Raw genomic sequence first — 24,219 nt, forward strand, 5'->3', positions numbered from 1 at the left:
TGGGGAGTTGACATATATGCCAAGTTTCAATTTTTTTGTTGAGTGGTTTTGGAACAAAATGTTAATTTTTTTTTAACCTTTAATTCAATATTGCTCCCATATCATGTCACCTATGACATCAGAGGTAGTAATAAATATTCTCCATGGGGAGTCACTCTTGTGTTTAATGTTTTGCATCGATCGGACAAGCGGTTGCAGAGAAAAAAACATTTTTGAAGAGAACAAGTCTGGAGACGGCGATGGCTCACGAACAATGTACACGGTTCGCCTTTTTTTTATTTTTTGACCTTCGAGGGGACGCCACGGGCAAACTGGCGGGAATCGGGAAAAACGTAAATGATGAAAGTTGTAGTACTCGAAGAGCACTACTTGCATACCAACTTTCATTTGAAACAGTTGAAAACCTGAGGAGCTCAATGCCCGATTTATTGATTTTTGTTGACATTTTCTAAGTTCGTGACCTTGTGACCTTGACTTTGGGACGAAAATGAAAAATCGAGCTCCGTGGGGCTATGCAGGTGCCATTGGGAAAATACCGAAACCTCTGCCAGATTCGACAAACCCCCTCAGAGAAGATGCAACTTTAAACCGGCTACCCCCTAAAAACCTGTTTTTTGGGCGTGGTTCTACCCATAATGGGCGCAGCACGCCCATTCTCAGGAAAACACAACCAGATCATGATATAAACCTCCCACCCAAATTTATTAAGATCGGATCAAACCCCACAGAGCTATGCTCGGGACAGACAGACAGACAGACAGACACATACACACACACCCATAACGAATATCGTAGTCACTTACTGACTCGTGAACCAAAATATACAGTTCCCATAGAAAATCTGCACCCCCTTTTCAAATTTTTCACCTTTCGTTGCCTTATTGCTTGGAATTAAATTTCAAGACAAAACATTTAGGACTCTGCTCTTTTATATACAGGATCTGGATCTCCTTTAATACTAAACACCTGTACACATCCTCACATTGACGGTGCCTTTTGAGAGCGTCTATCATGAACTTTTAAATATATTCGGACATTTGCTTTAACATTTAGAAAAGTTCACGTTACTATTTATAGATTATTCCATTTAAGATGTTGTAATTTCGTAAATACACGATTTTCTCGTCATGAACGAGGAGCCTCCGTGACGGGTCTCGCTATTGGCTCCATCAAGGCACGTGACGAAATATCGGAAGTTGTTGTTATTGCCTTTCGGACGCGGCTCTTGGACACATTTGTCCTTGTTTTTGATTAAAGCATAGTTCACCTTCAGGATCCGTGCCGTTTCGGTGCGTGTCCACTTCTCCATGTCAGTAAATCTTCCAGGAGTCATTCAGAAGCCTAATCTGCAATCGAAAAAAAACATATATATATATATATATATATATATATATATATATATATATATATATATATATATATATATGTATATATATATATATATATATATGTTTGCATGACTTCGGATTTTACCTTCTCCACGACAGAAGACGCCATTTGCATTTTTGCCATCCCAACCCCCACCCCATCCCCCACCCCGTTTGGAATCCTGTGTGGACACGGTCAACTTGCTGGTGGTTCCGAAAAACCGACTAAACTGAAACGCAGCTTCATGGTCCTAATGGTCTTCAACTCCGTTGAAGCTCGTATTTCCTTGTATTAAAAGTGAAATATTTCGAGCTCCGTATGTCGGCCATGGCAATGTAGTTAGTAATAGAGCGTTCGTTGCTGGGAATGAAACTCCAAGCGTGGCTGTTGTCCCTCCTTCATTGGTTAAAAAAAGTGTGTAATTTCTTCATTCAACGACAGATCTCCTTATCGTTGGGGGATTTGGGGGCATGAAAACATTATTATATCGGCGTAAATGATTTAAAACAAACAAATTTTTTTTTTCGCTGAAACACGAAAAGAAAGAAAAGCTTATTTATTTATTATTATTATTATTATTATTATTATTATTATCATTATCACCAAAGGCGCCGAGATTTTTTTTTCGATTTGTGACGCAAATAAAATCCTTAATTTAATTTTTTTTGAGTAATAACAGTGTTTCCTGAACGAGCTGATTGTACAGAATCACCACAGCTCCACACAAGGGCGTCAAGGTCCTTTGAGCGTCGCTAAGCGATGTTGGGCCGCTTCAGTTCGTGTCGCCTGGTCCTGAGGGGGAGACCGCTCTGGCGTTACCGGAGCAACGAGACGAGAATCGAGCCTGAGGAGTGGGAATCCGTTGAAAGGTCGAAAAGGCGGGAAAATGGGGGCAGTGACGGGGTCGACCGAGCCCTATTGTGCCGGATCATTAGGGTCGACCACGCTGGGGAGTACGGAGCCGATCGCCTGTACGCCGGACAGTCGGCCGTGCTGGGACGAGGACCTGTGGGTCCCATCATACAGGCACGTGTTTAACGGGGGCACACGGGTGTTCAAAAGGAGCAGAGACCTCAGAGACCGCGCTTGGTCTTGACCTTGATGGTGAACAGCCTGTGGCTGCTGGTTCCATCGTTGCTGGGAGTGCGGAGCTGTGCCGCTGATGCAGTGCCCCATGTTACTAGTAGAGCCTGGTGTTGGCTCAGTGGTTAAGGTGGCGGCTTGGGATCCGAGGGTCCTGAGTTTATACACCAGGGGTTTGACTCAGCCTGTCATCCTTCCGAGGTCGGCGAAATGAGTACCGGTTCCAGTGTGTGTACTGCTGGAGGGGCACTGCATCAGCGGCACAGTCGCGCTTCAAGAAATGATAGCTACCCCGGCAGCAGCTAAGCTGCCATACGACCACCACCATGTTACTAGTAAGCTGGTACTCGTTTTGCTGACCTTGGAAGGATGACAGGCTGAGTCTACCCACCTGGTGTTAGTTCAACGAATAGACAGGGGCTCATACTCAAGACCCTAAGGTCTTAAGCCAGCCAACTTAACCGTTGAGCCAACACCAAGGTCCAAGCGAGGTAATGAATGAACTAGAACGGAACTCGGTAGAGGGCATACCTCCTCCAGGCTGAACGGTTTACGTTTTGTATCCCACCGGAAGGCTGGATCTGCATCTGGACTTTAACCAAAATCGAATCGGCTTGTTCTTGTCGACGACCCAACCAAGTCACCAAGTTTTGTCTGAATCGGTCAACTTTTTGAAATATCGTGCGATAAAATCGTTTTTTGGTCGCATCTCTCGATGGTGAAGAATTAATTTTAACAAGCTCAAATGAGCTAAGATCCTCGTCCTCTTAATGATGACGTCATAAAAACGAATATGACGTCATTGTGATGTATTGGGTTTGCGATAAATTACACTGAACAACAAAAATTTTTTACTGGAGATGTGTAAAGTGATTTAGACTAACTTGCGTACGCTGATTTCAAAAATCATAACCGTTTTGCTGTATCACGTCAGGATTTTCAGTAACAGAAATATTCCCATTGCCTAGAAGTCAGGATTTCAATGAAATTTACTAAAATTCATTTATTCATTTATTTCATCATGAATGCTTCAAAATTATAGAAATTACAGAAAAACTCCACTAGAATGTAATTAAAAATGCTTTAGGCATTTGGCTTTGCGTTTGTGCTGCTCTGTGTCAGTTTCACGATGCAGGAACCAGCAGAAATCGCCCATCATGTTCGGGTTGTGCCGCCCTTGGTAACGCATCTCCATGAGTGAAATCTCTTGGTGGAATCGCTCGCCGTGCTCATCCGAGACTGCTCCCAAGTTGTCAGGGAAGAAGTTCAGGTGCTGGTGTAGGAAATGGATTTTCAGGGACATCCTGGAGCCAAGTTTCCTGAAGGACTCCAGCAGCTGCTGCACTATTTCTTCTTAGTTGTCCGCGCGCTCGTTCCCCAAGAAGTTGTCCGTCACAGCTTTGAAGCTCCTCCACGCTGCCAGCTCTTTGGGGTTTAGAGTTGTCGGAAAAGTTTCGTCCTTCATAATCTGTCGGATTTGCGGTCCAACAAAGACACCAGCCTTGATCTTGGCCTCCGACAAGGTGTTGCCAAACTTTTCCTTGAGGTATAAAAACCCACGCCCATTCAGATCCATTGCCCGTACAAAACTTTTCATCAAGCCGAGCTTTATGTGGAGTGGTGGAAGGAAAACCTTGGCTGGGTCGACAAGGGCGACATGCTTCACGTTGTGTCGACCAGGTACATGCTCTTTTCGCTCTTCCCAATCTTTCTTCGTCCAGTGATTCTTGTCGTCTCTGCTATCCCAGAGACAAAGGAAGCACATGTATTTCGTGTAGCCTGACTGCAGCCCTAACAACAGCGCCACCACTTTCAAGTCTCCGCAGATGTGCCAGTTGAAGTCATTGTACTTGATGGAATCAAGCAGCTGCCGCATAGTCTCATAGGTCTCTGTCATGCCGAACGCGTGAGCCAGTGGGACTGATGGTTTCTCGTTGCCATTGTGGAGCAAAACAGCCTTCAAGCTGTTCTTCCCCGAGTCGATGAAGAGGCGCCAGTCTGCAGGATCGTGATCACACCCAAGTTCTTTCAACAGACCGTTGATGTCACTGCAGAATGTCATCGTGTCTTCCATCTCAAAGAACTCAGCCATGTCTCTGTGACGTGCTCTGAACAAGGATTTCTTGGTGTTAGGTTCAAGTAGATTCCACTGCTGCAGCCTTGATCCAAGCAGCTCTGCCTTCGCCTTTGACAGCGAGAGATCTCTTACAAGATCATTTAAGTCTCCCTGGTTCAGAAGGTGTGATTCTTGAGTGTCGGGTTCAAAAGGTTCATCATCACCATCCTCTTCACCACTGCTTACAGCTATGTTCTGATCAGCTGGAGGTGTTGGAACGGGGTTCTCGTCATCATGAGGCACAGGTTTACGAGCAGAGACGCAGTCAGCGTACTTGATGTGACCTTTAGTCTTCTTGTTGAAGCTGGCGATGCTTGTGCAGCAGAAATAACAATCATCATGATGATTCTGCGGCTCGCGCCATATCATGGGCACCGCAAATGGCATGCTCGCGCGCTTGCCCACCAACCACTGAGTCAAGGTTGTGTGACAGCTTGTGCAGCAGATGTGTGGTGCCCAGCTCTGTTCTTGGTCCCCCACCTTACACCCGAAGTAGTGAAAGTAGGCGGCCTTCATTTTCACTGCTGTAGATATACTTCGCTGTTGATCTTTTTTGGTATACCGACCACAGACATAACAGAAGTTGTCAGGATGATTGGTACAGGAACGCCTACTCATCTTTATCTGAAAGAAAGAAATATAACACAAGTTAACAACAATTGTACGAAATAGACATGTTAAAGACATATGTAAATTTCATTGAAATCCTGACTTCTAGGCAATGGGAATATTTCTGTTCCTGAAAATCCTGACGTGATACAGCAAAACGGTTATGATTTTTGAAATCAGCGTACCCAACTTAGTCTTAATCACTTTACACATCTCCAGTAAAAAAAAAATTTGAAATTTGTTGTTCACTGTTATCTGTGCTAATGCCCGGCTTGATTCCCGCAAACAAAATTCAAACAGCTTGCCTAGTTTCGGAGATAATGGTACAGGCGATTTCCATTAGCGGCGATATTATGACGTCAACTTTTTTTCTCTGAAGAATTTACAAAATCGGAGACGGTTACTGGCTGCGCGTAGGCTTTCCGCATATACATGGCAAGTTTCACGAAGATCCGATGAAAACTCTGGGTTGTGAAACAAAAAATGTCAAAAGAATAGGAACGTCATAAAAATTGATATGACATCATAGTGATGTATCATATGTGCGGTAATTCATCTCTGATAATGCCCTGTTCAATTCCCGCAAACAGAATTCAAAAAGCTTGCCTAGTTTCGGAGATAATTTTTTTGGCGATTTCCATTAGCGGAGATATTTTGACGTCATAACTTTGTTTCTCGGAGGAATTTTCAAAATCGGAGATGGTTACTGTCTGCGCAGAGTATTTTTACATATATACGCCAAGTTTCAGGAAGTTTCGATGAAACCTGGAGGCTGTGAAACAAAAAAGTCCACAAGAAGAAGATGAAGAACAACAACGTGGGTAAGACGGAGATCCTCCACGAGGATCTAAAAAAACTGATCGGATCCAGATTCGGATCTTCACCGAAATGGAATCAATACGTCCTTGTCACATACCCAACCTGTCCACCAAGTATCCGTCCAAAACTTTTTGAGATATCCTGCTCACGGACAAACAGATAGACGGGTGAAAACGTATCCTCTGTCCACCATCGGTGGCGGAGGTATTTAAAAAGAGGATGTGTAGACGAGAATTGATGCAAAGACCTCCAAAATGTTGAAACACTTCGGTCTTGCCCATGCAGAAAATGTGGGACGAGGAGAAGGCGCATCTGCAGACGTTCGAAGAGCTGATGGTCAGGCATCGTGTACGGCCCACGGCTTTGCTGCCGATCTGGAACGTCGCGGGTTTCCTCGTCGGTGAGTGTGCAGGATCAATCTGCGTCTCACACCGTCGGATCGGTCTGTAATGGGTGCTAATTGGGTTACTTGCGGGAATGAGATTGCAATCTATGGTCCTGCAGGCGCAGGCACGGCGCTACTGGGCAAGGAAGGAGCAATGGCTTGTACGGTGGCGGTGGAAGAGGTCATCTCTGATCACTACAACAATCAGATTCGGACTCTGATGGAGCAAAACCCACAGCATTACACAGAGCTTCTCCAGGCACGTCAAACTCTTGTCCATTGGCGGTTTTTGGTGCCTCGGTTTCCAGTTAGAGGTTTAACGCCATTTCGGTCAGCAGTTTATGGAGGAATGCCTAACTTTGTCATTGCTGCTGTCGATCTGTGGTGGTGGACAGTTAGAACGATATGTTTTATCAACTGAGGGTTATCAAAGGTCGGTGGTGCGCCTGGCGGTCGTGCCAGCTGCGGCGGTCGTTCCAGCCGTGGCGGGCGCACGGCGGTCGTGTCAGCCATGGCGGTCATGCGACGGTCGTGCCAGCCGCGGCGGTGATGCCAGCTGCGGCAGGCACGTGGTGGTCATGCCAGGTAGTCATGGCAGCCACGGCGAGCACGCGGCGGTTGTGCCAGCCACGGTGGGCACGCGGCGGTCGTGCCAGCCAAGACGGGCGTGCGGTGGTCGTGCCAGCCATGGCAGCGTGTGGCTGTTCTTACCAGCCGCGGCGGTGGTACCAGCTGCGGTAGGCACGTGGTGGTCATGCCAGCACGCGGTGGTCATGGCAGCCACGGCGAGCACGCAGCGGTTGTGCCAGCCACGGTGGGCACACGGCGGTCGTGCCGGCCAAGGCGGGCATGCGGTGGTCGTGCCAGCCACAGTGGTGGTGCCAGTCGTGGCGGTTGTGCCAGCCACGGGAGTCATGCCAAACAAACTAAAGCTAACTATTTTGGAGATGGCTTGGTTATCAGCATACAGGATGAACACGTATGATCCAAGACCACATGAGAGTCTGTGGTACAATGAGAGGAGACCTTTTGTGTGATGGCATGATCAATTTGAGCGATGAACTTGATGTTTCTATTTTTTTATTTTTTTTTTCTTCCATTGGTCCTCAAGGTGTTGAAGAAGTTTCGTGATGATGAGATGGAGCACCATGACACCGGCCTGGAACACGATGCGGAACAAGTATGTTCATCTGCCTTGCACATGCCTGCGGCTTCCGTGCGCTTTGGCGAAGCAAATCCTGCGATGAAAGTCCTTCATCTGATCCATCACACTTAACCCCTTCCACCTGTTGAACCATTCTCAGGATTTCCTTGGGTAGTTGAGCATTATCAGTTTGAAAACATTTCTGAAAATTGATCATCGTAAGGTAGTTGTTGAGATAAGAGAATAGTTCCTCACAAGTGTTACTTTGATGAAGAGCTGCCAAATTACAAGATTAATACAAACACCAACACACTTGGATGTGATTGACCGTGAGTCTCCATATTCCTTGACTTCTATCTTGCAGGCTCCGGGTTATGCCGTGCTCAAAACGACGATCCAACTGGGCTGCAAGGCGGCCATCTACTTGTCCGAGCGCATCTGAGCTCGTTCCGGCTGTGCCTTTCGTCTGAAGAGTACGCCTTCGCCGATGTCCGGAGCGGTTGCTTCGACACTTTCTTGTTATTTCCCTTTCTGTCCAAATAGTTTATGTCGGGATAGGGATGACGTGTGATGCTTGATGTTGAGCCAGAACCTTTTTTTATTTTTTTTTTATTTTAGGAGAGTGAAGACTTGAGTTAAGAAGACAAACCTCTCGTTAGTTCCAGTCTCTTTTGGCCGCAAAGAGGTTTTCCCCGATTCGTCACCTCTTCTAAGCAGTTAGACATCCTGACCTAAAAAAAACAACGAATCAAACAGATGTCAAGTCGTCGGAGTTCAGTGATTGCAGTGATTTGAGGAGGAAACGTTGTTTGAATTATAGGGATTAAGAGGTCAAGCAAAACTACCACCAACCAACATGAGCTTTAAAAGTTGTGAAGTGTGTTGAGATTGTATAGGGTGGTCCATGTGTTGTTACCCCCTCCCCCTATCCCCCCCCCAAGTGTTTTATTTATTTATCTTACCACAATTTGGAGTTTAGTCATGCATGTAGTACTCTTCTTTTTTTTCGTTATTATCACAAATCAACCACTTGAATGTAAATGTTGGTAGCGGTGGTTTTCCTCTTCGATAACTACTACTGCTACTACTACTACTACTACTACTACTACTACTACTACTTTTAATAACTCCAATTATTTCCATCATGTGGTGGGGAAACATGTTTGTCCCAAAAAGGCTTTCATGACTCGGCTGGCCAGGCTTGCATTTGACTGAAGGTGATTTGAGCAGGAATTTGTAATTGGTTCAGGGTGCCGACGACAATTGGACTGTTCTTCGTGAAAGGTGGCGTGGAATCTCTAATGTCGAACAACTGATGCTCGTAGTCAGGACTCCCAGCTTAGCGCCCACCTGAGGAATGAAACGCTTTGGGAAGCACCAATCCAACAGTTTTATAGTCTGGTCGGGAATCGAACCTACACTGAATGGCTCAAAGGAAAGGTCAGTACCTTCGCACCATCCTGTGTCTGCTATTCGATGAGCGTTCCTGAAAAGTGAGACTCGTAGACCACTTCGGAATGGTAGTTGGAAGCCTGGATAAGGGGTGGGGTTCGGGATATTTCTTTCCACACTAATTATGTCTCACTTGGGTAACAGCAGCATTTTGTGGCCTTTTGAGGGGTTGTGAAGGGGTTGGTGTAACTTGCAAAATGTTCACCGCTTTGGAGATATTGTGTGAAATGATAGTTGTGGTTAGAGTTGTTAACGGGGACAGATTGTATGCACATTATAAGTGTCTCGGTAAGTTCTGAAACACGTTGCACTGAGAAGAGAAGGCAATATTCAGGCTTCTCCTTCTCGTCCTTCTCCTCCTTCCTCCTCCTCCTTCCTTCTTCCTCCTTCCTTCTCCTCCTTCTCCTCCACACTGCCAATGATGTCAACAATCACCACCACCACTTTTGCAAAGATTTAAATATTGAGATTCAATAACTTCAGGTGGTGACATCTCGTCGTTGATCGCTTTAATCAAATGTCTGCGGTGAAGGAAATCCCTTCGAGTAAGTAGACCAAAGTGATCGTGTTGTTGCATATGTAATATGTAGACAAAGTCGCTGTTTGTATTACCATCACTCGATTAACTAATAAAACGATGATGTGCATCTACTCCATTTGTTCTCCAACTTGAAAGGGGGACATCAGAATGGAGTCCGGGAGGTCGAGTCCAAGTTGATGTGCATGAAACATTCTAATGTTCAGGAAAAAATCATGCTTCGTTTCGTACTTAACTAGTTACCGAGGGATTTCTGGTTAAAAATCGAATGGCTTGTTAATGACACTCGGAGAGAGAGCATAAGGCCAGTAGTGGGGCAGATAACAGCAATTTTTGAGAGGAATCGTGCAAATGATGATACAAGCATCAAATTTGGCACATTTGTTCTCCAGGGGATTCTAATCAAATCTGCCTGATTGGCCATTTGAAAATCCAAATTTTGAAAAATTTCAAAAAAAAAAAAACTTCAAAAAAGTCAAGATCACGAATCAATGTTGGATGCTGGCTGAGATTGGTGAATGTTTCAGAAACATCATCAAAGACGCTCCAAGTCTGCCATGCAGTTTTCTTCCCTTCACCGCGGAAGGAAGACACGACGTCACGTCCAGTGAACGCATGGAAGTATGGGATCCCTCTAGCTTTCTCAGGCCCTATTGCGGAAACTACCTCATGGACTGGAATCCATCGCGCCTTGGCTCCTTGGCCAAAGGCAATCCACATGTTCTCAAGACCTAGTTCCTGTAAGGATGGCAGTACAGATATTGCTATAACTAGTACATCCGTGTCATTAGCCTTAATGATAATGGACTTGCTTCCATCCATCGTTGCATCCCTGGCGTGTACAAATATTTGACTGTCAGCTTCTTCATGACAACATGGAGACACAGCATCCAGTGACTTCCTTGTGTTGCTAATAGCATCTTCTCCTTTTGTGACAATGACTGTGCTTGTCGTCTGTGCTTCACACATCTTTTCCGCAAGGAAGTGAAACAGCTCAGTCTTGTTGCTGTCATCTCGAAGAAAGCTTCTCCAGTTACGTGGGGTCTTACTGGTTCCTGTCACTCTTCTTCTGATTCCTTGCTCCCTTTTCGACCTTGCGTCGGACTTCAGACTTGACTTCTTGTACACATCAAACACTACGTCCACCCTCTCGTACCTCGCACCATAGGATTCCACCTTTGGGATGATGTCTTCTTTAGCATCGTCATCAATTATCTTTGAAGTGCGTGGAGGTAGGGCATTGATAAGTGCTGAGCCATCAATGATGACTGCATCTCCCCTTGGTTCTCTGTCTGGGATGTTCACTCGCGCTTCAAGAATTTCAGCCAGCTGTGACTTCAAATTTTTTTGAAGTTTTTTTTTTTTTAAACTTTTCAAAATGTGGATTTTCAAATGGCCAATCGGGCAGATTTGATCAGAAAGCCCTGCAGAACAGAAATGCCAAATTTGATGCTTGTATCATAATTTGCACGATTTTTCTACTATCTACTACACTACAGGTGTGTGTTCTGGTTTCCCTTTGGTGGCATTTCAAGGCAAAATAATTTATTCAAATCTCGTCCCCTGGCAGCTCCATGGAGTGGTAACATGGCGGCCGCCTGCCCTCGAGAGCGCCCATTGGCCAAGCGTTTATGCTCCGCCCACTTCCGGGTTGAGCGGCCATTACCAAGCAGCTGTTGGGGCGCTCGCAAAGCCAGCCGTTCCGTTGGAGTGCTTGCTTTGCTTGTGTGATTTATTAAAATAAAATGTTTGTTGTGAGCGCAAGGTGGGTTTTTTTGTCTTTAATAAAAATTTGTTTTGGGTTAAATTGTTCGACATGCTTCCGGTGTGCACGTCCTGCACGGACAGCTGACGGGCTGTGGAGAAGCGTCGGTGCGAGAGCGTTCTGTGCGACCTCTGGGGAAACAAGGTTGACGCAGAAGTGTGCGTTGCACCCCCGTGGGAAGCACATGATCCGTCATGGCGATGTTAAAAGGTGTGGCAAATGAACGACAGCACTGAAAGAACGACGAAGTCGAAGCTCGGTGTTCAATGAAACCATCGTGTCCGCTTCGTGAAAACTTCGCCGACATGGAACATTTCACACACCGGATGTGTCCCGTCGACCCTTGCTGGTTTTGGTCCCCCTGTGGAGATGAATGTTTGTTGTTTTTAGTGTCCATCGTCGTGCGTACTTCATCGTGTCTTTGCTTGTGGTCTGTCTGGGCCTCAGGTCTCATGTGCAGTCGATAATCCTCTGTGTCCTCTCACGTTGATCTTCCGTTGTTGTCTGGCGTTGGTGCAGCACAGCCCTGATGGACCGAACGGCCTCCTCATCCTCCTCATTCTCCTTCTCTTCTTCTTCTTCTTCTTCTCATTCGACTGCTTCTTCTTCTCATTCGACTGCTTCATCTTCTCATTCGACTGCTTCTTCTTCTTCTTCTCATTCGACTGCTTCTTCTTCTTCTTCTCATTCGACTGCTTCTTCTTCTTCTTCTCATTCGACTGCTTCTTCTTCTTCTTCTCATTCGACTGCTTCTTCTTCTTCTTCAACCTCCCTTCTTCCTCTTCTTTGTTTGGCTCCACTGATTCTTTATCCTTTATCTTCTCAACACCGAGATGGAATGAAATAATTCCCTTTATTGATTAAAAGTTTCCAAGGAACTTCAACGAGAGGTCATTTTCCCCATCAAGCTTGTGTAATCGTGCCGATATCTAAGTACCTCCACCACCTCGACATGTCTACCTCGATGTTAAAAATTACTATTTCTGCTGTGACAACCTTTCCAGGGGGACGATTTCCATGCATTAAGTACTCTGAGTGAAATACTCCGACTTCACGACCATCCTCTCATTACTCTGAAACTTTGCACCCCGGTGCTGTCGGTTTCCATTTTGCTGAAAAACAATTCCTGCAATTATTTTATCTACCAGCAAATACCACCCGTCACTTTGTTCACGGTAATGTTGAAAGGGGAGGGAGAAAAAGAGGGAGAGAGAGGTGGAGAGAGTGAAGAGGAGGAGGGGAAAGCAGGGAGGGGTAGTGAGTAGGCGTGGGAGAAGGGAAGACAGTATGTGAGAGGAAGGGAAGGCAGACGTGTGGTGGAGGGTTAATTATGATTCATGTCGTTTCATCAAAATTATTCTGTGTGGAATAACAGTGAAGACGGAAACAAAATAATGTCTGAAATCCATTTTCTACCGGACATACTATAAACACAGCCCCGAGACAAACACTCGTCCAGACATAAATACCACCAGACACGTCTGCAGCCAAGCTGACCAGAGACGAACACCGCCCAGACGCGTCTGGTGACGAACACCGCCCGCACACGTCCGGAGACGAACACCACCCGGACATAACCACTGTCCAAATATGTCCAGAGAGAGAGAGGAGCGGAAAGTGAGAGAGGAGATGCGGGAAGGAGGGTACTGCACTCCATTGGGAGGGGATATGGCATGGATGGGGAGAGAGAGAGAGAGAGAGAGAGAGAGAGAGAGAGAGAGAGAGAGAGAGAGAGAGAGAGAGAGAGAGAGAGAGAGAGAGAGAGAGAGAGAGATATATATATATATATATATATATATATATATATATATATATATATATATATATATATATATATATATATGTTGTTCTTAATGGACATACACACACACACACACACACACACACACACACACACACACACACACACACACACACACACTGCCTTTTATTAGTATAGATACCCTTCATTATCTTAAACATCTCTATCTCCTCATAACCGCCTCCTTTCTAGTGTATAAAGCCCTGTCTCCTTCAGCCGTTCCTCGTAGCTGAGTCGAGCTAGGCCCGGAATCAATCTAGTATCCCTGCGCTGAACCCTCTCCATGGCATCATCTACGTCCTTCCTGAGTTGTGGTGACCAAAACTGCACACAAATTTACCCTCGCCAAAGGATTCGGAGAGAGTATTGCATTTGGGTCCGTTTGTTCGTCTGTTTGTCTGTCTATGTGTTTGTCTCCACAGAACTTTCGTGTTTTTCTCCACAATCGCTTCATCAATTGAGACAAAATTTTCACCATTGGTGCAACTACTCATGCAGAATGTTACAATGATAATTATAACATCATAAGTTATGTGTTGTGGCAGCCATGTTGGAAAAAACCCCCAAAAATTGACCTCTGTATCTCTGAAACCGCACCAAGGAAAAAACTGAAACTTGGTACATAGCAAGTACTCCTCATGGAGAATGAGTGTGATTTTTTTATGACGTCATAGGTGCCCTCGTTATGACGTCATTGAATATGTTGAACTCCACATTTGATCAGTGTGAAAATTTATGAGGGTCATAAATTCCTCTCACCTCATATCTGGGGTTAATAACACTTCATTCCTCCCTATTCTTCCACCCTGTTCTATTTCTGCTTCTACCCTTACACCTCACTCAAATATACCTACTCTGCACCTTACGCTTTTGCTCCTTGAAAATTGCCCATTACTCTGATGCAGACTACCCACTCATTAACTTTGCACGATCTCATGAACCTAACTCTTCCCATTCCCTCAAAGATATCCGGTCTGAAGAGAATGCCAACACAAAACCGTTCATCTTCCTCGTCAGTATCCCAACACCCCCACCATGCGTCTCACCACTCCCACCGTGCTTCCTGCTGCCTCTAACCAGGCTTCCCGCCGCCCCTCACCATGCTTCCCGCCGACCCTTATCACACTTCCCGCCACCCCTTACCATGCCTCCACCGTCCCTCACCGTGCTTCCTGCTGCCCCTCACCACGCTTCCTGCTGACTCTCACCATGCTTCCCGCTGACCCTAACTGTGCTTCTTGGCACCTCACCCACCGTGCGTCCTGCCGCCCCACCGTCTCCAGCAACTCCAGGATACACACGTCCTTCCAGTAAGCTCCCCCTGGTTAACCTTCCAAATCCAGGCTGATTGCACAATTGAACTCTTTTGTTCCTCACTTATTCCATCCATGGAAATGCCCTCCAGAAGCTGTTCTTTCCCACTCTTCCCTCCAAGGCTTCAAGCAGGCAGTGCACCAGCATCTCATGTCATCCACTATCTTGAACCCTGATCTTTATTACTCCCATGAACCTTTCTTAACCTCATGTTCTGACTTGCTAGTTTCAGTGTTTTCTTCTGTGCACAATTGTTTCCCACTACCCCACTGCCTATCTAACCTTGCTCTTCAATGAGGCTTGGTGGTGGTGATGATTGATTGTTGTGTGTGTTCCTTCCATGTAGATCCCCCAGTGGTGGTGAAGGTGAAACTTGAATCTACAGACGGTTCTCCCTCACAAGGTAACAATCCAGACGAATACCATTGGAAAAGTTGATGACACTGAATGATAATGATTTATCTGAAAATTTCATTTTATATTTAATGCTGGTAGTGGGGGGGGGGGGCAGAGAGGGGAACCAGTGGCAAAACAACAAATGACACCAAAAGAACAAGGAGAGGAATTACAGGAGGAGAATGGTGGGAACAGTTTTAACGCTTTCTTTGTGTTTCAGATTTTATTTGGGAGACGACAGTGAAAATTGAAGTTGGAGAGAATTGTTCTTCACAACGCAAGTTCATCAAGACATTTGAATCATTCACTTAAATCTTCAATTTTAATAAAACTACTTTCCCGATCTCAAAATAAAAAAAAACAATCGTCCTGAGCATCGAAAATTAACAATACTTGTTGGCGTCACATTAACACAACTCGTAATTCCCTTTTGTCACTGTGAGAGTTTCCAAGAGTTTTGGAAGTTGATTGATAAGTTTTTTTTATTTTTTTAGTTTTTTTTGAAAGTATAAATTGGATTTGATATCCGCACTCCATCAGTCGTTTTGAATTTTGTGTAAATATTTAACCAGTTGTATGTTCAAGTGGCGTCATCCTTCTCTGCTCTAACATCGGGTTCCGTTTAGGTGAAACGGGTCCATTGGAGACGAGACGTGTCCATGGTAACGCTCCGGGGACTCCAAAAATGGTCCGAGTGAAGGAAGAGCCGAGGGAGTATTCTTCTTGTGCAGGTGAACAATGCAACGTGTGCAAGGATCTTGGACATGGAAGTAGGCAAATAGTTGGCCCATCGTGCCTGAGCTTCATCAACAACCCATCAATTTAACCAACTATTCAGGTCCATCTTTACCTCCACCATCGAAAGTGGAAGGAGGTTATATTGTTACGGATTTGGAAACCTTTTGCACACAAACAGACAGCAGTCCCTAAACTTAGTTATTTCGATAAGTATGTGTTTATAGTCAGGGTCCCGTCCTTCTGTCGAATGGGTTAATTACATGTGTGTGCGCTACTCGTTACTTTTATAGTCAGGTTTTTTACATCTTCAATCTTCCTTCGTTTTCGCACCATCACCATCCATCGCCCACGTGCAGTGTGTCACGTACAGGGGTGAGGTTCCCTCCACCCACCGTGAGCTCGTCGAATCAATGGCGGCAGGCCAGAGATCGCCCCTCCCCGCTACAAGGGTGAATGGAGAATAGGGTGCTCCCCTGGCTGTTCCGTCTGGGTTCTCAGATACACACGGGAGGAGGGTGGTCGTTGACCCTCCCACCGGACCACTCCTTGTCCAATCAGGAAGCTCATCACCTCAGGGCTGGCTCCGCCTTAGCCAGATGGAGTGTTTGGCTCGGCCAATGAGGGGCGGCCACGAGTCGCCCGACAACCCTTCGTCCAATCGGAAGGTGAGTGGGAGAAAAAAGAGATCGCTTCCACCTCAAGAGAGGAGAGGGTTGATGGTTGTGAGAGCATCTGCGGTCTTGGTGGCGATTGGCTTCGTCTGCAGTCGTGGTGGCTTGGTCTCGGTCGTCGTCTGCGGCCTTTTGCGGTGGCTTCTCGTGGTAGTGGCGGCTGAGCAGCCAGGAACGTGGGCCGTGGACTTCTGGTTGTGGGTTCGAGTCCCACCGTGGTGGTTTAGAGTCAGTGTGACCGCACGAGGCGGGAAGATAGCCCGGCCCGGCTCAACCGAATAAAGACCCACGGGGTCCATCTTCTTTTGGGTGTGTGTGTGTGTGTGTGTGTGTGTGTGTGTGTGTGTGTGTGTGTGTCCGTGGTCCCCGTCTGTAAGTAGAATTGTTAAGTGCCTTGTACATTGTGAATTACATTTCTTATTCGTGATAACTCTGCTCTGTGTCTCCCTTCCCGATTATTGCCTATTGTAAAATAAACCCCCGTGTTAAATGTTCCAGCTCGTTTTCTGTGCTTTCTCCCATTGGCCTAGCATGGGGCGTATTGAGAATTAGTGAGGCCGTTCGTGGCGTAAATTGTTCATTTCGTCCGGCGCGGCTTTGGTAACTTCCGCTCCGTTACGCCGGATCCAAGTCGGTGATAGCGACTCGGTTCGGACAAAGTCGGTCGAGGGTGTGGTTTTCCCCAGTAGTTGGACGACGTGGGTACTTAGGTATATTGAAATTAGGCAATTAACCCTACCCCACTGCGTTAAAATATTGATGACCATGGTCCGCGACCATTGACCCGTGACCTTTTGGAGTTATCCAAGGATCACGACCTAAATTCCGGGTGTTCCGTGGGAGACGGCTCTACTGCTCCACATCGTGGTCATTTATCGCCACCGAACCCCGGCCCACAACAATATTTTCACCCCTGTCTATTTGTCTACCCGCCTATCTGTCTGACGGTGAGCAGGATATCTCTAAAGGTTATGGACGGATTCGGACAAAATTTGGGTTGACACGTTGGGTGTGTGACAAGGACGAATTGTTTCGATTTTGCTGAAGATGTGGTTATGGATCCGGATACGAGGATTTTGAAGTGATTCTTCACCATTGAGAGATGGGGCCTAAAACTATATTTATCACGATATCTCAAAAAGTTGTGGATGAAACTTGGTGGACAAGTTGGGTGTGTCCCAAGGATTAATTGGTTCGACCTTGGTGAAGATCCTGATCCGGATAGGCGGGTTAAAAAAAAAAAATTTCAGTGATTCTTCACCATTGAAAATTGGGGCCAAAAACGATATGTCGCATGAGATTTCAAAAAGTTGTGGATGAGTTGTTACAAAACTTGGTGGACGAGTTGGTTCGGTGCCAATAACAAGCCGATTCGATTTTTGCTTCAGGTCCGGATTTAGATCCGGCCTTAAGGTGGGATACAAAACGTAAACTGTTCAGTCTGGCAGAGGTATGAGCTCTACCGAGTGTCGTTCTAGTTTTATATGCAATGTGGCTGAGTGCATCATTGCCGCGAGCATGGCTGTGCCACTGATGCAGTGCTCCCCTGTTGCTTAGAGCAGGAATTTGGAATTTGTTCAGGATTTTGGTGATTGTTCGCCTACACTTCCCGAAGGACACCGTGGGATCATTAACATCCACAAAATAATTTTTGCACAGATGCCTGTCTTAACCCCCATCTGAGTGACGCACACACATTGATGCTCCGCCCGAGTGCGAAACACCAAGACAGTTGGTAGTTGAGTCGGGATTCCAAGTCAGCCTCGAGCCCTAGACAGTTCAGAGACGAGTGCAATCACCCCTGAGCTAAGCTATCCTACGAGCCCATGTCGTCGACGAAATGATATCCCAAATATCTCTGTGGTAACATCTTATCTCAAACACCCCAAACATCTTATACACTTGAACACTACATGAGGTAATGTATTCTATCAACTCGATAGTTACCCTTGCCCAAGGAGAGGCTATTGCATTTGGATCTGTTTGTTGGATTCGCTATATATGCGAGAAATCCCTTATTGTCGGGTTTTCCGTCTGTCTCTGTGTGTGTGTGTGTGTGTGTGTGTGTGTGTGTGTGTGTGTGTGTGTGTGTGTGTGTGTGTGTGTGTGTGTGTGTGTGTGTGTGTGTGTCTGCAACGCGAGGCTCCACAGCAAGAACCAGCGAACCGATTTCGATGAAACTTTGCCAACATGTGCCATATGATCTGGGAATGTGCGCGTTTGAGTTTCGTTGCCAAGCAACCACCCGTTGCTGTGCAGCGGCCGAAAAACCGCGTACAGTATTTTCAATACTTGTCCTTCAGTTTTGAATGTAGAGAAACGAGACTTCGGAATTAAACACTTCGAAAGATTTAGAAAATTTTACTCGAGCCGATTTTTGATTGAGGTTTTATTTTTCAAATGGTAGTCCTTCAAAAATCGGGTGTCTATTCACCGTCATTTTTATGAGGGGCTTAGGAAAGTGGGCGGAGCTTAGGGAAAGTGGACGTGGTTGATGAAAAGTGGGAGTGGCGTATGAAAGTGGGCGTGGCTTCTGAAAAATATTGTGTGGCTCAGGAGGTGTGGTCAAACAAGGGCATTGAGAGAAGTTTATCGGGTTTTCCGTGTGTGTGTGTGTGTGTGTGTGTGTGTGTGTGTGTGTGTGTGTGTGTGTGTGTGTGTGTGTGTGTGTGCGTGCAACGCGAGGCTCCCCAACACAAACCAGCAAACCGATTCTTTTTCAAATGGTAGTCCTTCAAAAATAGGGTGTCTATTTACCGTCATTTTTTTATGAGGAGTGCCAGTTGACAAAATACGCAATAGGAAAAATTTTGCCAGGCAGAGGAACAATTGTATATGAACCAATACGTCTTGGCAATGAATCTTCGTCGGTGGATCGGTCAGAATGAAAAGCATCGTATCCAGCGCTTCGATCGTAGCGGATCTCTCGTCGCGTACCGGCTTGTTTGTTTGTTTGTTTCTGTCTGTCTGTCTGTTTGTTTGTTTGTCCACATAGAACTTTTGTGTTTTTCTCCGCAACCGCTTGTCGGACTGAGACAATTTTCACCAGAGGTGCGACTACTCATGTAGAATGTTTTAATGATGATTATGACATCATAGGTCGTGTGGTGTGGCAGCCATGTTGGAAAAACAGAAAAACTTTGGACCTCTGTATCTGTGAAACCGCACCAAGGAAAAAAATTGAAACTTGGCACATGGCAAGTACTTCTCATGGGGAATGAATGTGATTTTTGTTTGTGACGTCATAGGTGCCTTCATTATGGTGTCATAATTGCATATGTAGAATGCTACATCTGATCAGTATGAAAAATTTTGAGGGTCATCTGGGGATAAAATTGTCCACAGAAAAACAAATTGATTTTTTTTTCAAAAAACTCACAAATTCAAAAAACGAACACGAATTTTTTTTTTTACTTGTACAGCTGACGTCACGAATCACGTGACGTCATTGGTCACGTGATTCGGCATCGATATTGTTTATAAAAAAACAATAATCTTCCAAAATCATCTCTGAAGTCACCGAACAGATCGAGGTGAAACTTTACATGTATGACTACCTATCTATGAGGAACAAAAGGTTCACACATATGACATCATAGGTCACATGGTTTGGCAGCCATATTGGATTTACCCAAAAACCTATAAAAAATCTTCTCCAGAACAGCTGGACAGATCGAGGGGAAACTTCACACAAATGTTTCCCAAGCCTTGGGTGTACAAGTTCATTCAGGAATAATTGATAGGTCACATGGTTTGGCAGCCATGTTGGATTGAAGAAAAATATTAAATAATGTATTCTTTGGAACCGCTTAATCAATCGACGTGAAACTTCAAAATAATGATCTCGTGGTGATGGGGAAATTTCAACTTGATCAGACACATGGTCTGGCAGCCAAAATTATTTAATATTTTGATCTGGGTTCTTTTTTCTTATTATTTAATTTATTTTTTAAAAATAAGGTTCACTTGGCTGTGCCTGGATGGGTTTGGGGGTAGAGGAGTAGCAGCTGAAATGTGAATCCTCTTCAGGTTCCTCCTGATGACTTCATCTTTGCTTTTTTGCTTGTTCTGGTTCCATCTGATGACTCCAATGCAGGACTGTACCTATTTGGTCTTCCATTTGATTTAAATTGAATTTATTTTAATCCCATTCTAAATTCAATTGAATAATAATTTTTAAAAAGGACATGGCTCAGGGTCAGGTGTCCCATCAAAGCTGGATGTCTTGGTACCCGGTCATCACTGCCAGCAGTTATAAAGTGTCACTTCTCATGATGTCTCATGAATTCCATAACACACCAGTACACATACACCATACACAATACACCACACAAAAGTTCTGGTGAGGGTCTGCAATCTCTGATTGCTCCTTTTTCTTGTTTTCCCCATTCTTAAAAAAAAATTTTTATTACTGTTCTTTACCCTCCTTTCTTAGTATACCTGTAAAGTACCTGAAGAAGGAAGTGACTCTCACAAAGCGTGTTGTTTTGATGGATATTTTCAGGTAATTTGTTTTATAAAAGCTTGAATATCCATTACTTGCCATACTTGGAGGTTCCTCATCCACTGGTGATGAAGTAATTTATTTATTTATTTATTTATCGCATCCCTGTGCCAGACTTTTGAAATCGCTTTTGTTTGTGTGGACAGACAGACCGGCTGAGATCTTCAAGAGGCTTCCCAGTTCCGTTTGTGGTGGAAGTGACACCGAGACTCCCCAGCGACAGGAGCAGACTCTCCGTCTGGAGTGCAACGAATACAAGCACGAATGCACTCGGTGCCCTTACGGAACCGACAACGCATCCTTGTTCACGAGCCATGCACGTTTGCACACGAGGGACAGGTTGTACAGGTGCAGTGTGTGCGACAAGTCGTTCAGCTACAACTCGAAGTATCAGGAACACATGAGGATTCACACGGGAGAAAAGCCGTACAAGTGCGGCGTTTGTGGCAAATCGTTCAGTCAGAACTCGACGTGTCAAGCACACATGACCATCCACACGGGCGAAAGGCCTTACCAGTGCGGCGTGTGCCACAAATCGTTCAGTCAGAACTCCAACTGCCAGGCGCACATGAGGATTCACACGGGGGACAAGCCGTACAAGTGCAGCGTGTGCAGCAAGTCCTTCATTCAGAAGTCGAAGTGTCAGGAACACATGAGGATTCACACGGGAGACAAACCGTACAAGTGCGGCGTGTGCAGCAAATCGTTCACCCGTAACTCTCAGTGCCAGGAGCACGTGAAGGTCCACGCGGAGGAAAACCTGTACGAGTGCGACGTGTACGACGTGCCGTGCGGCGACGACTCGACTTGCCGGGAGCACGCGCTGGTGCGCGCGGGAGACTTGCCCTACAAATGCAGCGCATGCAACAAGTCGTTCAGTTATTTCTCGCACTGCCAGGCACACCTGAGGATGCACACGGGAGAAAAGCCGTACAAGTGCAACGTGTGCAGCAAGTCTTTCAGTCATAACTCAAATTGCTTGGCGCATCGAAAGACGCACACTGGAGAAAAGCCATATAAATGTAGTGTGTGTGACAAGACATTTAGCCGATCGTCACACTGCAAGAGACACATGACTATCCACTTGTGAATACCCTCACTTGTCCCCGGAGGGAGTGTGTTGTGTGTGTGTGTGTGTGTGTGTGTGTGTGTGTGTGTGTGTGTGTGTGTGTGTGTGTGTGTGTGTGTGTGTGTCACTTTAATAGAGACCAGTCATTGTCAGTTCCACTGTGATCTATAAAACCTTAGTGGTTCTGCATTGTTAAATGCTCCGTCTTGCTCACCTTGTGCTCTTTACCATGCTCACCATGGTCCATGTATGCAGGTGCAATGTAACATCCTGCCCCAAGTCTAACAAAACGTGATCTGGAGATTAATCTTCTTTTATTGCTGTAGTTTTTAGACTACAGTTTGAATCGCACTGGGGGTCGCCGAAATAGGTGACCCTTATTGTCAGTAATTCTGTCTTTGTTTGAATGTTTGTTCGTTTGTCATCAGCATAATTGGTAGTAAACGTGGGCGGATTTTGACCAAACTCGGGTAGTCGGTACATCTTATGACCTCGTGCTTTGGAAATTGTGATGGTTGTTAGGGATGCTTTGGTTCCCTAGCAACAACCGAAAAACCTTCAAAATCGGTACCGTTCACGCGAAATCAATTCCGAAAGCCATTATCCCACGTAGGGTTATGAAATTTCGCACGAATGATCTACAGGTGATGCTCTATCAAATATATTCCAGTTTTTTGTGATATATGGAATAGTTTACCCACAGCACCCCCTACAATTAGGGTATGTGCGAAATTTGGCGAAAATTGAAGGCCCCCTAGTGACCAGGTGAGTGCATCGATACGAATGAAACTTTGCAGGTTCATGGTACTCAATGAGTACTACAACTTTGCCTCAGGACATATTGACCGATTTCGCTTAGGTCAGGGGTCAAAGGTCAATTAGTGCAAAACTCGATAATATGCGAGAGCTGGAGGTGCCTTCGCGCCAAATGCTACTCCTCCTAGGGTTATGGTCGGATGGTCATGAAAATTCACACTAATCGTCTGGAATACATTGTGCACAAACGATCGAGCCGGATTTTCGATTTAGATCTTTGTTCACCCACAGCACTCCCTCGAACTTTGGGGATTTCCGATTTCAAACCGCATTTTCGGTACTTTTCATTCAAATGGATACCGAGTAGTTATCAGTACATGGAACTGGAGGAGATTTGATATGCGTAATCTTAAGGTGATTCCCTATCTGTGATATGACATCCATTTTGCTCGATATCTTATAGTTTCCATGCTCGGTGACCCATCGCCTCCTACCGGCTTGTTTACTTATTTATCTCCTTTGTTCGTGCTGAACTTTGGGGGTTTTTTCCCCTCTCGATATTTTTACTCATGTCATTAAGTTTTCTGCTTGATGAGCAACTTCATCGTGTTTTGTCTTCAATCAAAAAATCTCTTCTTTTGAAGCCGATTGTTTGTTCCGATTGTTGTTTGTGTTTGTATTAAATAACCATTCTTCCGTAATGTGGATTGTTCATTTTGATTATCTTGCAGAAAGATAGATTTCCTCAAAATGTGAAGGGGAATTCATTCTGAACATGAAGAGCCAGAGAAATACAGTTCATTCGATGAGCTGTTGGGGTCAAAAGTGTCTACATGGTCAAGGAGTCTAAGCGATCTGAAGGGGTCTGAGATCTGAAGATGGGATCTCAGGGGCCTGAGAGGTCGAAAGTGTCAAGGGGTCTATTCTAAAGTGTCTTAAAGGGTCTAAAGGTAATGTTCCAATCGTCATTTTTGGTAGAAAGAGTTAGGGTCCAAAGGGGTATAAAATTTGCAGTTCTAACGTGTCGAAAGGGTCGATGGGGCTTTAAATGGTCATAAACTTCAAGAGGTTTATGAGGGTTTAAACTTTAAAGGGTCGAAAGTGTGTATGAGGTTTAACCACTCATAAGAGGTCAAAAGGGTATATGGAATTGAAAAGTCTAAAGGATATGTTCCAATAGTAGTTAGGGTCGAGAGGATATCAATGGGTCTGAAGGTCGAGAAAGGTCAAAGGGGTATAAAGGATGTAAATTTTTTATAGGCGTCGAAATGCATTAATAGGTTTAAATGATGTGAGGGTTTCAGGGGTCTAAAATGTTGAAAGGGTGAAGGGGTCTTGTCTCAGGGGTCTAAAAGGTCGAAAAGGGTATATACGGTCTCCGGGGTATAAATGTCTAGAGGGCCAAAGGAGTCTCAAAAGGTCTTTAAAGTGTCTAAAGGCTATCCTCCAATAGTTGTAAGGGTCTAAACGGGTCTATAGGTTCCATAGAGTCTAAAAGGGCATAAAGGTCAAAATAATATATGGAGTCTTAAGTAGTCAAAAGGGTCGAAGCAGTTTCAAGGTTGTAAAGGTCTTAAGAGTTATAACAGGGTTAAGGTTCTCAACGGTCTGCAGGTCTAAAGGGTCAACAAAACTCTGTGAAGGGTCGAAAGGGGTTTAAAGGGTTATAATGGGTCAAAAGTGTCTCAGGG

General features: G+C 45.2%; 3 protein-coding genes across 4 annotated transcripts in view; all 3 read left to right on the top strand.

The window, feature by feature from the left end:
• The first annotated feature begins 1,993 nt into the window (after positions 1-1,993).
• Positions 1,994-9,627, top strand: COQ7 (coenzyme Q7, hydroxylase). Its single transcript, XM_085861100.1, has 5 exons — positions 1,994-2,394; positions 6,281-6,395; positions 6,500-6,639; positions 7,492-7,560; positions 7,889-9,627. The coding sequence occupies exons 1-5, from the start codon at positions 2,128-2,130 to the stop codon at positions 7,964-7,966; spliced, it is 669 nt and encodes a 222-aa protein (XP_085717226.1). The 5' UTR covers positions 1,994-2,127; the 3' UTR covers positions 7,967-9,627.
• A 133-nt stretch (positions 9,628-9,760) lies between these two features.
• LOC147010004 (uncharacterized) lies at positions 9,761-21,911 on the top strand. Of its 2 annotated transcripts, none has more exons than XM_085861091.1 (5): positions 9,761-11,279; positions 14,741-14,797; positions 15,011-15,067; positions 15,417-15,521; positions 20,850-21,911. In XM_085861091.1, the coding sequence occupies exons 4-5, from the start codon at positions 15,476-15,478 to the stop codon at positions 21,791-21,793; spliced, it is 990 nt and encodes a 329-aa protein (XP_085717217.1). In that variant the 5' UTR covers positions 9,761-11,279; positions 14,741-14,797; positions 15,011-15,067; positions 15,417-15,475; the 3' UTR covers positions 21,794-21,911. The 2 variants fall into 2 exon arrangements, with proteins under 2 accessions (XP_085717217.1, XP_085717216.1); XM_085861090.1 differs by lacking the exon at positions 9,761-11,279 and adding an exon at positions 11,304-11,489.
• Positions 21,912-23,362: 1,451 nt separating this feature from the next.
• Positions 23,363-24,219, top strand: part of LOC147010005 (uncharacterized) — a 55,696-nt gene continuing 54,839 nt past the window's right edge. Inside the window, exon 1 of the mRNA XM_085861220.1 lies at positions 23,363-23,478. The gene's annotated coding sequence lies outside the window, so the exon portion shown is untranslated. The remainder of the gene's footprint in view (positions 23,479-24,219) is intronic.

The sequence above is a fragment of the Eptatretus burgeri genome, chromosome 17 (genome assembly GCF_056783735.1).
Source record: "Eptatretus burgeri isolate ZD-2024b chromosome 17, Ebu_testis_v1, whole genome shotgun sequence".
Lineage (NCBI taxonomy): Eukaryota > Metazoa > Chordata > Myxini > Myxiniformes > Myxinidae > Eptatretus > Eptatretus burgeri.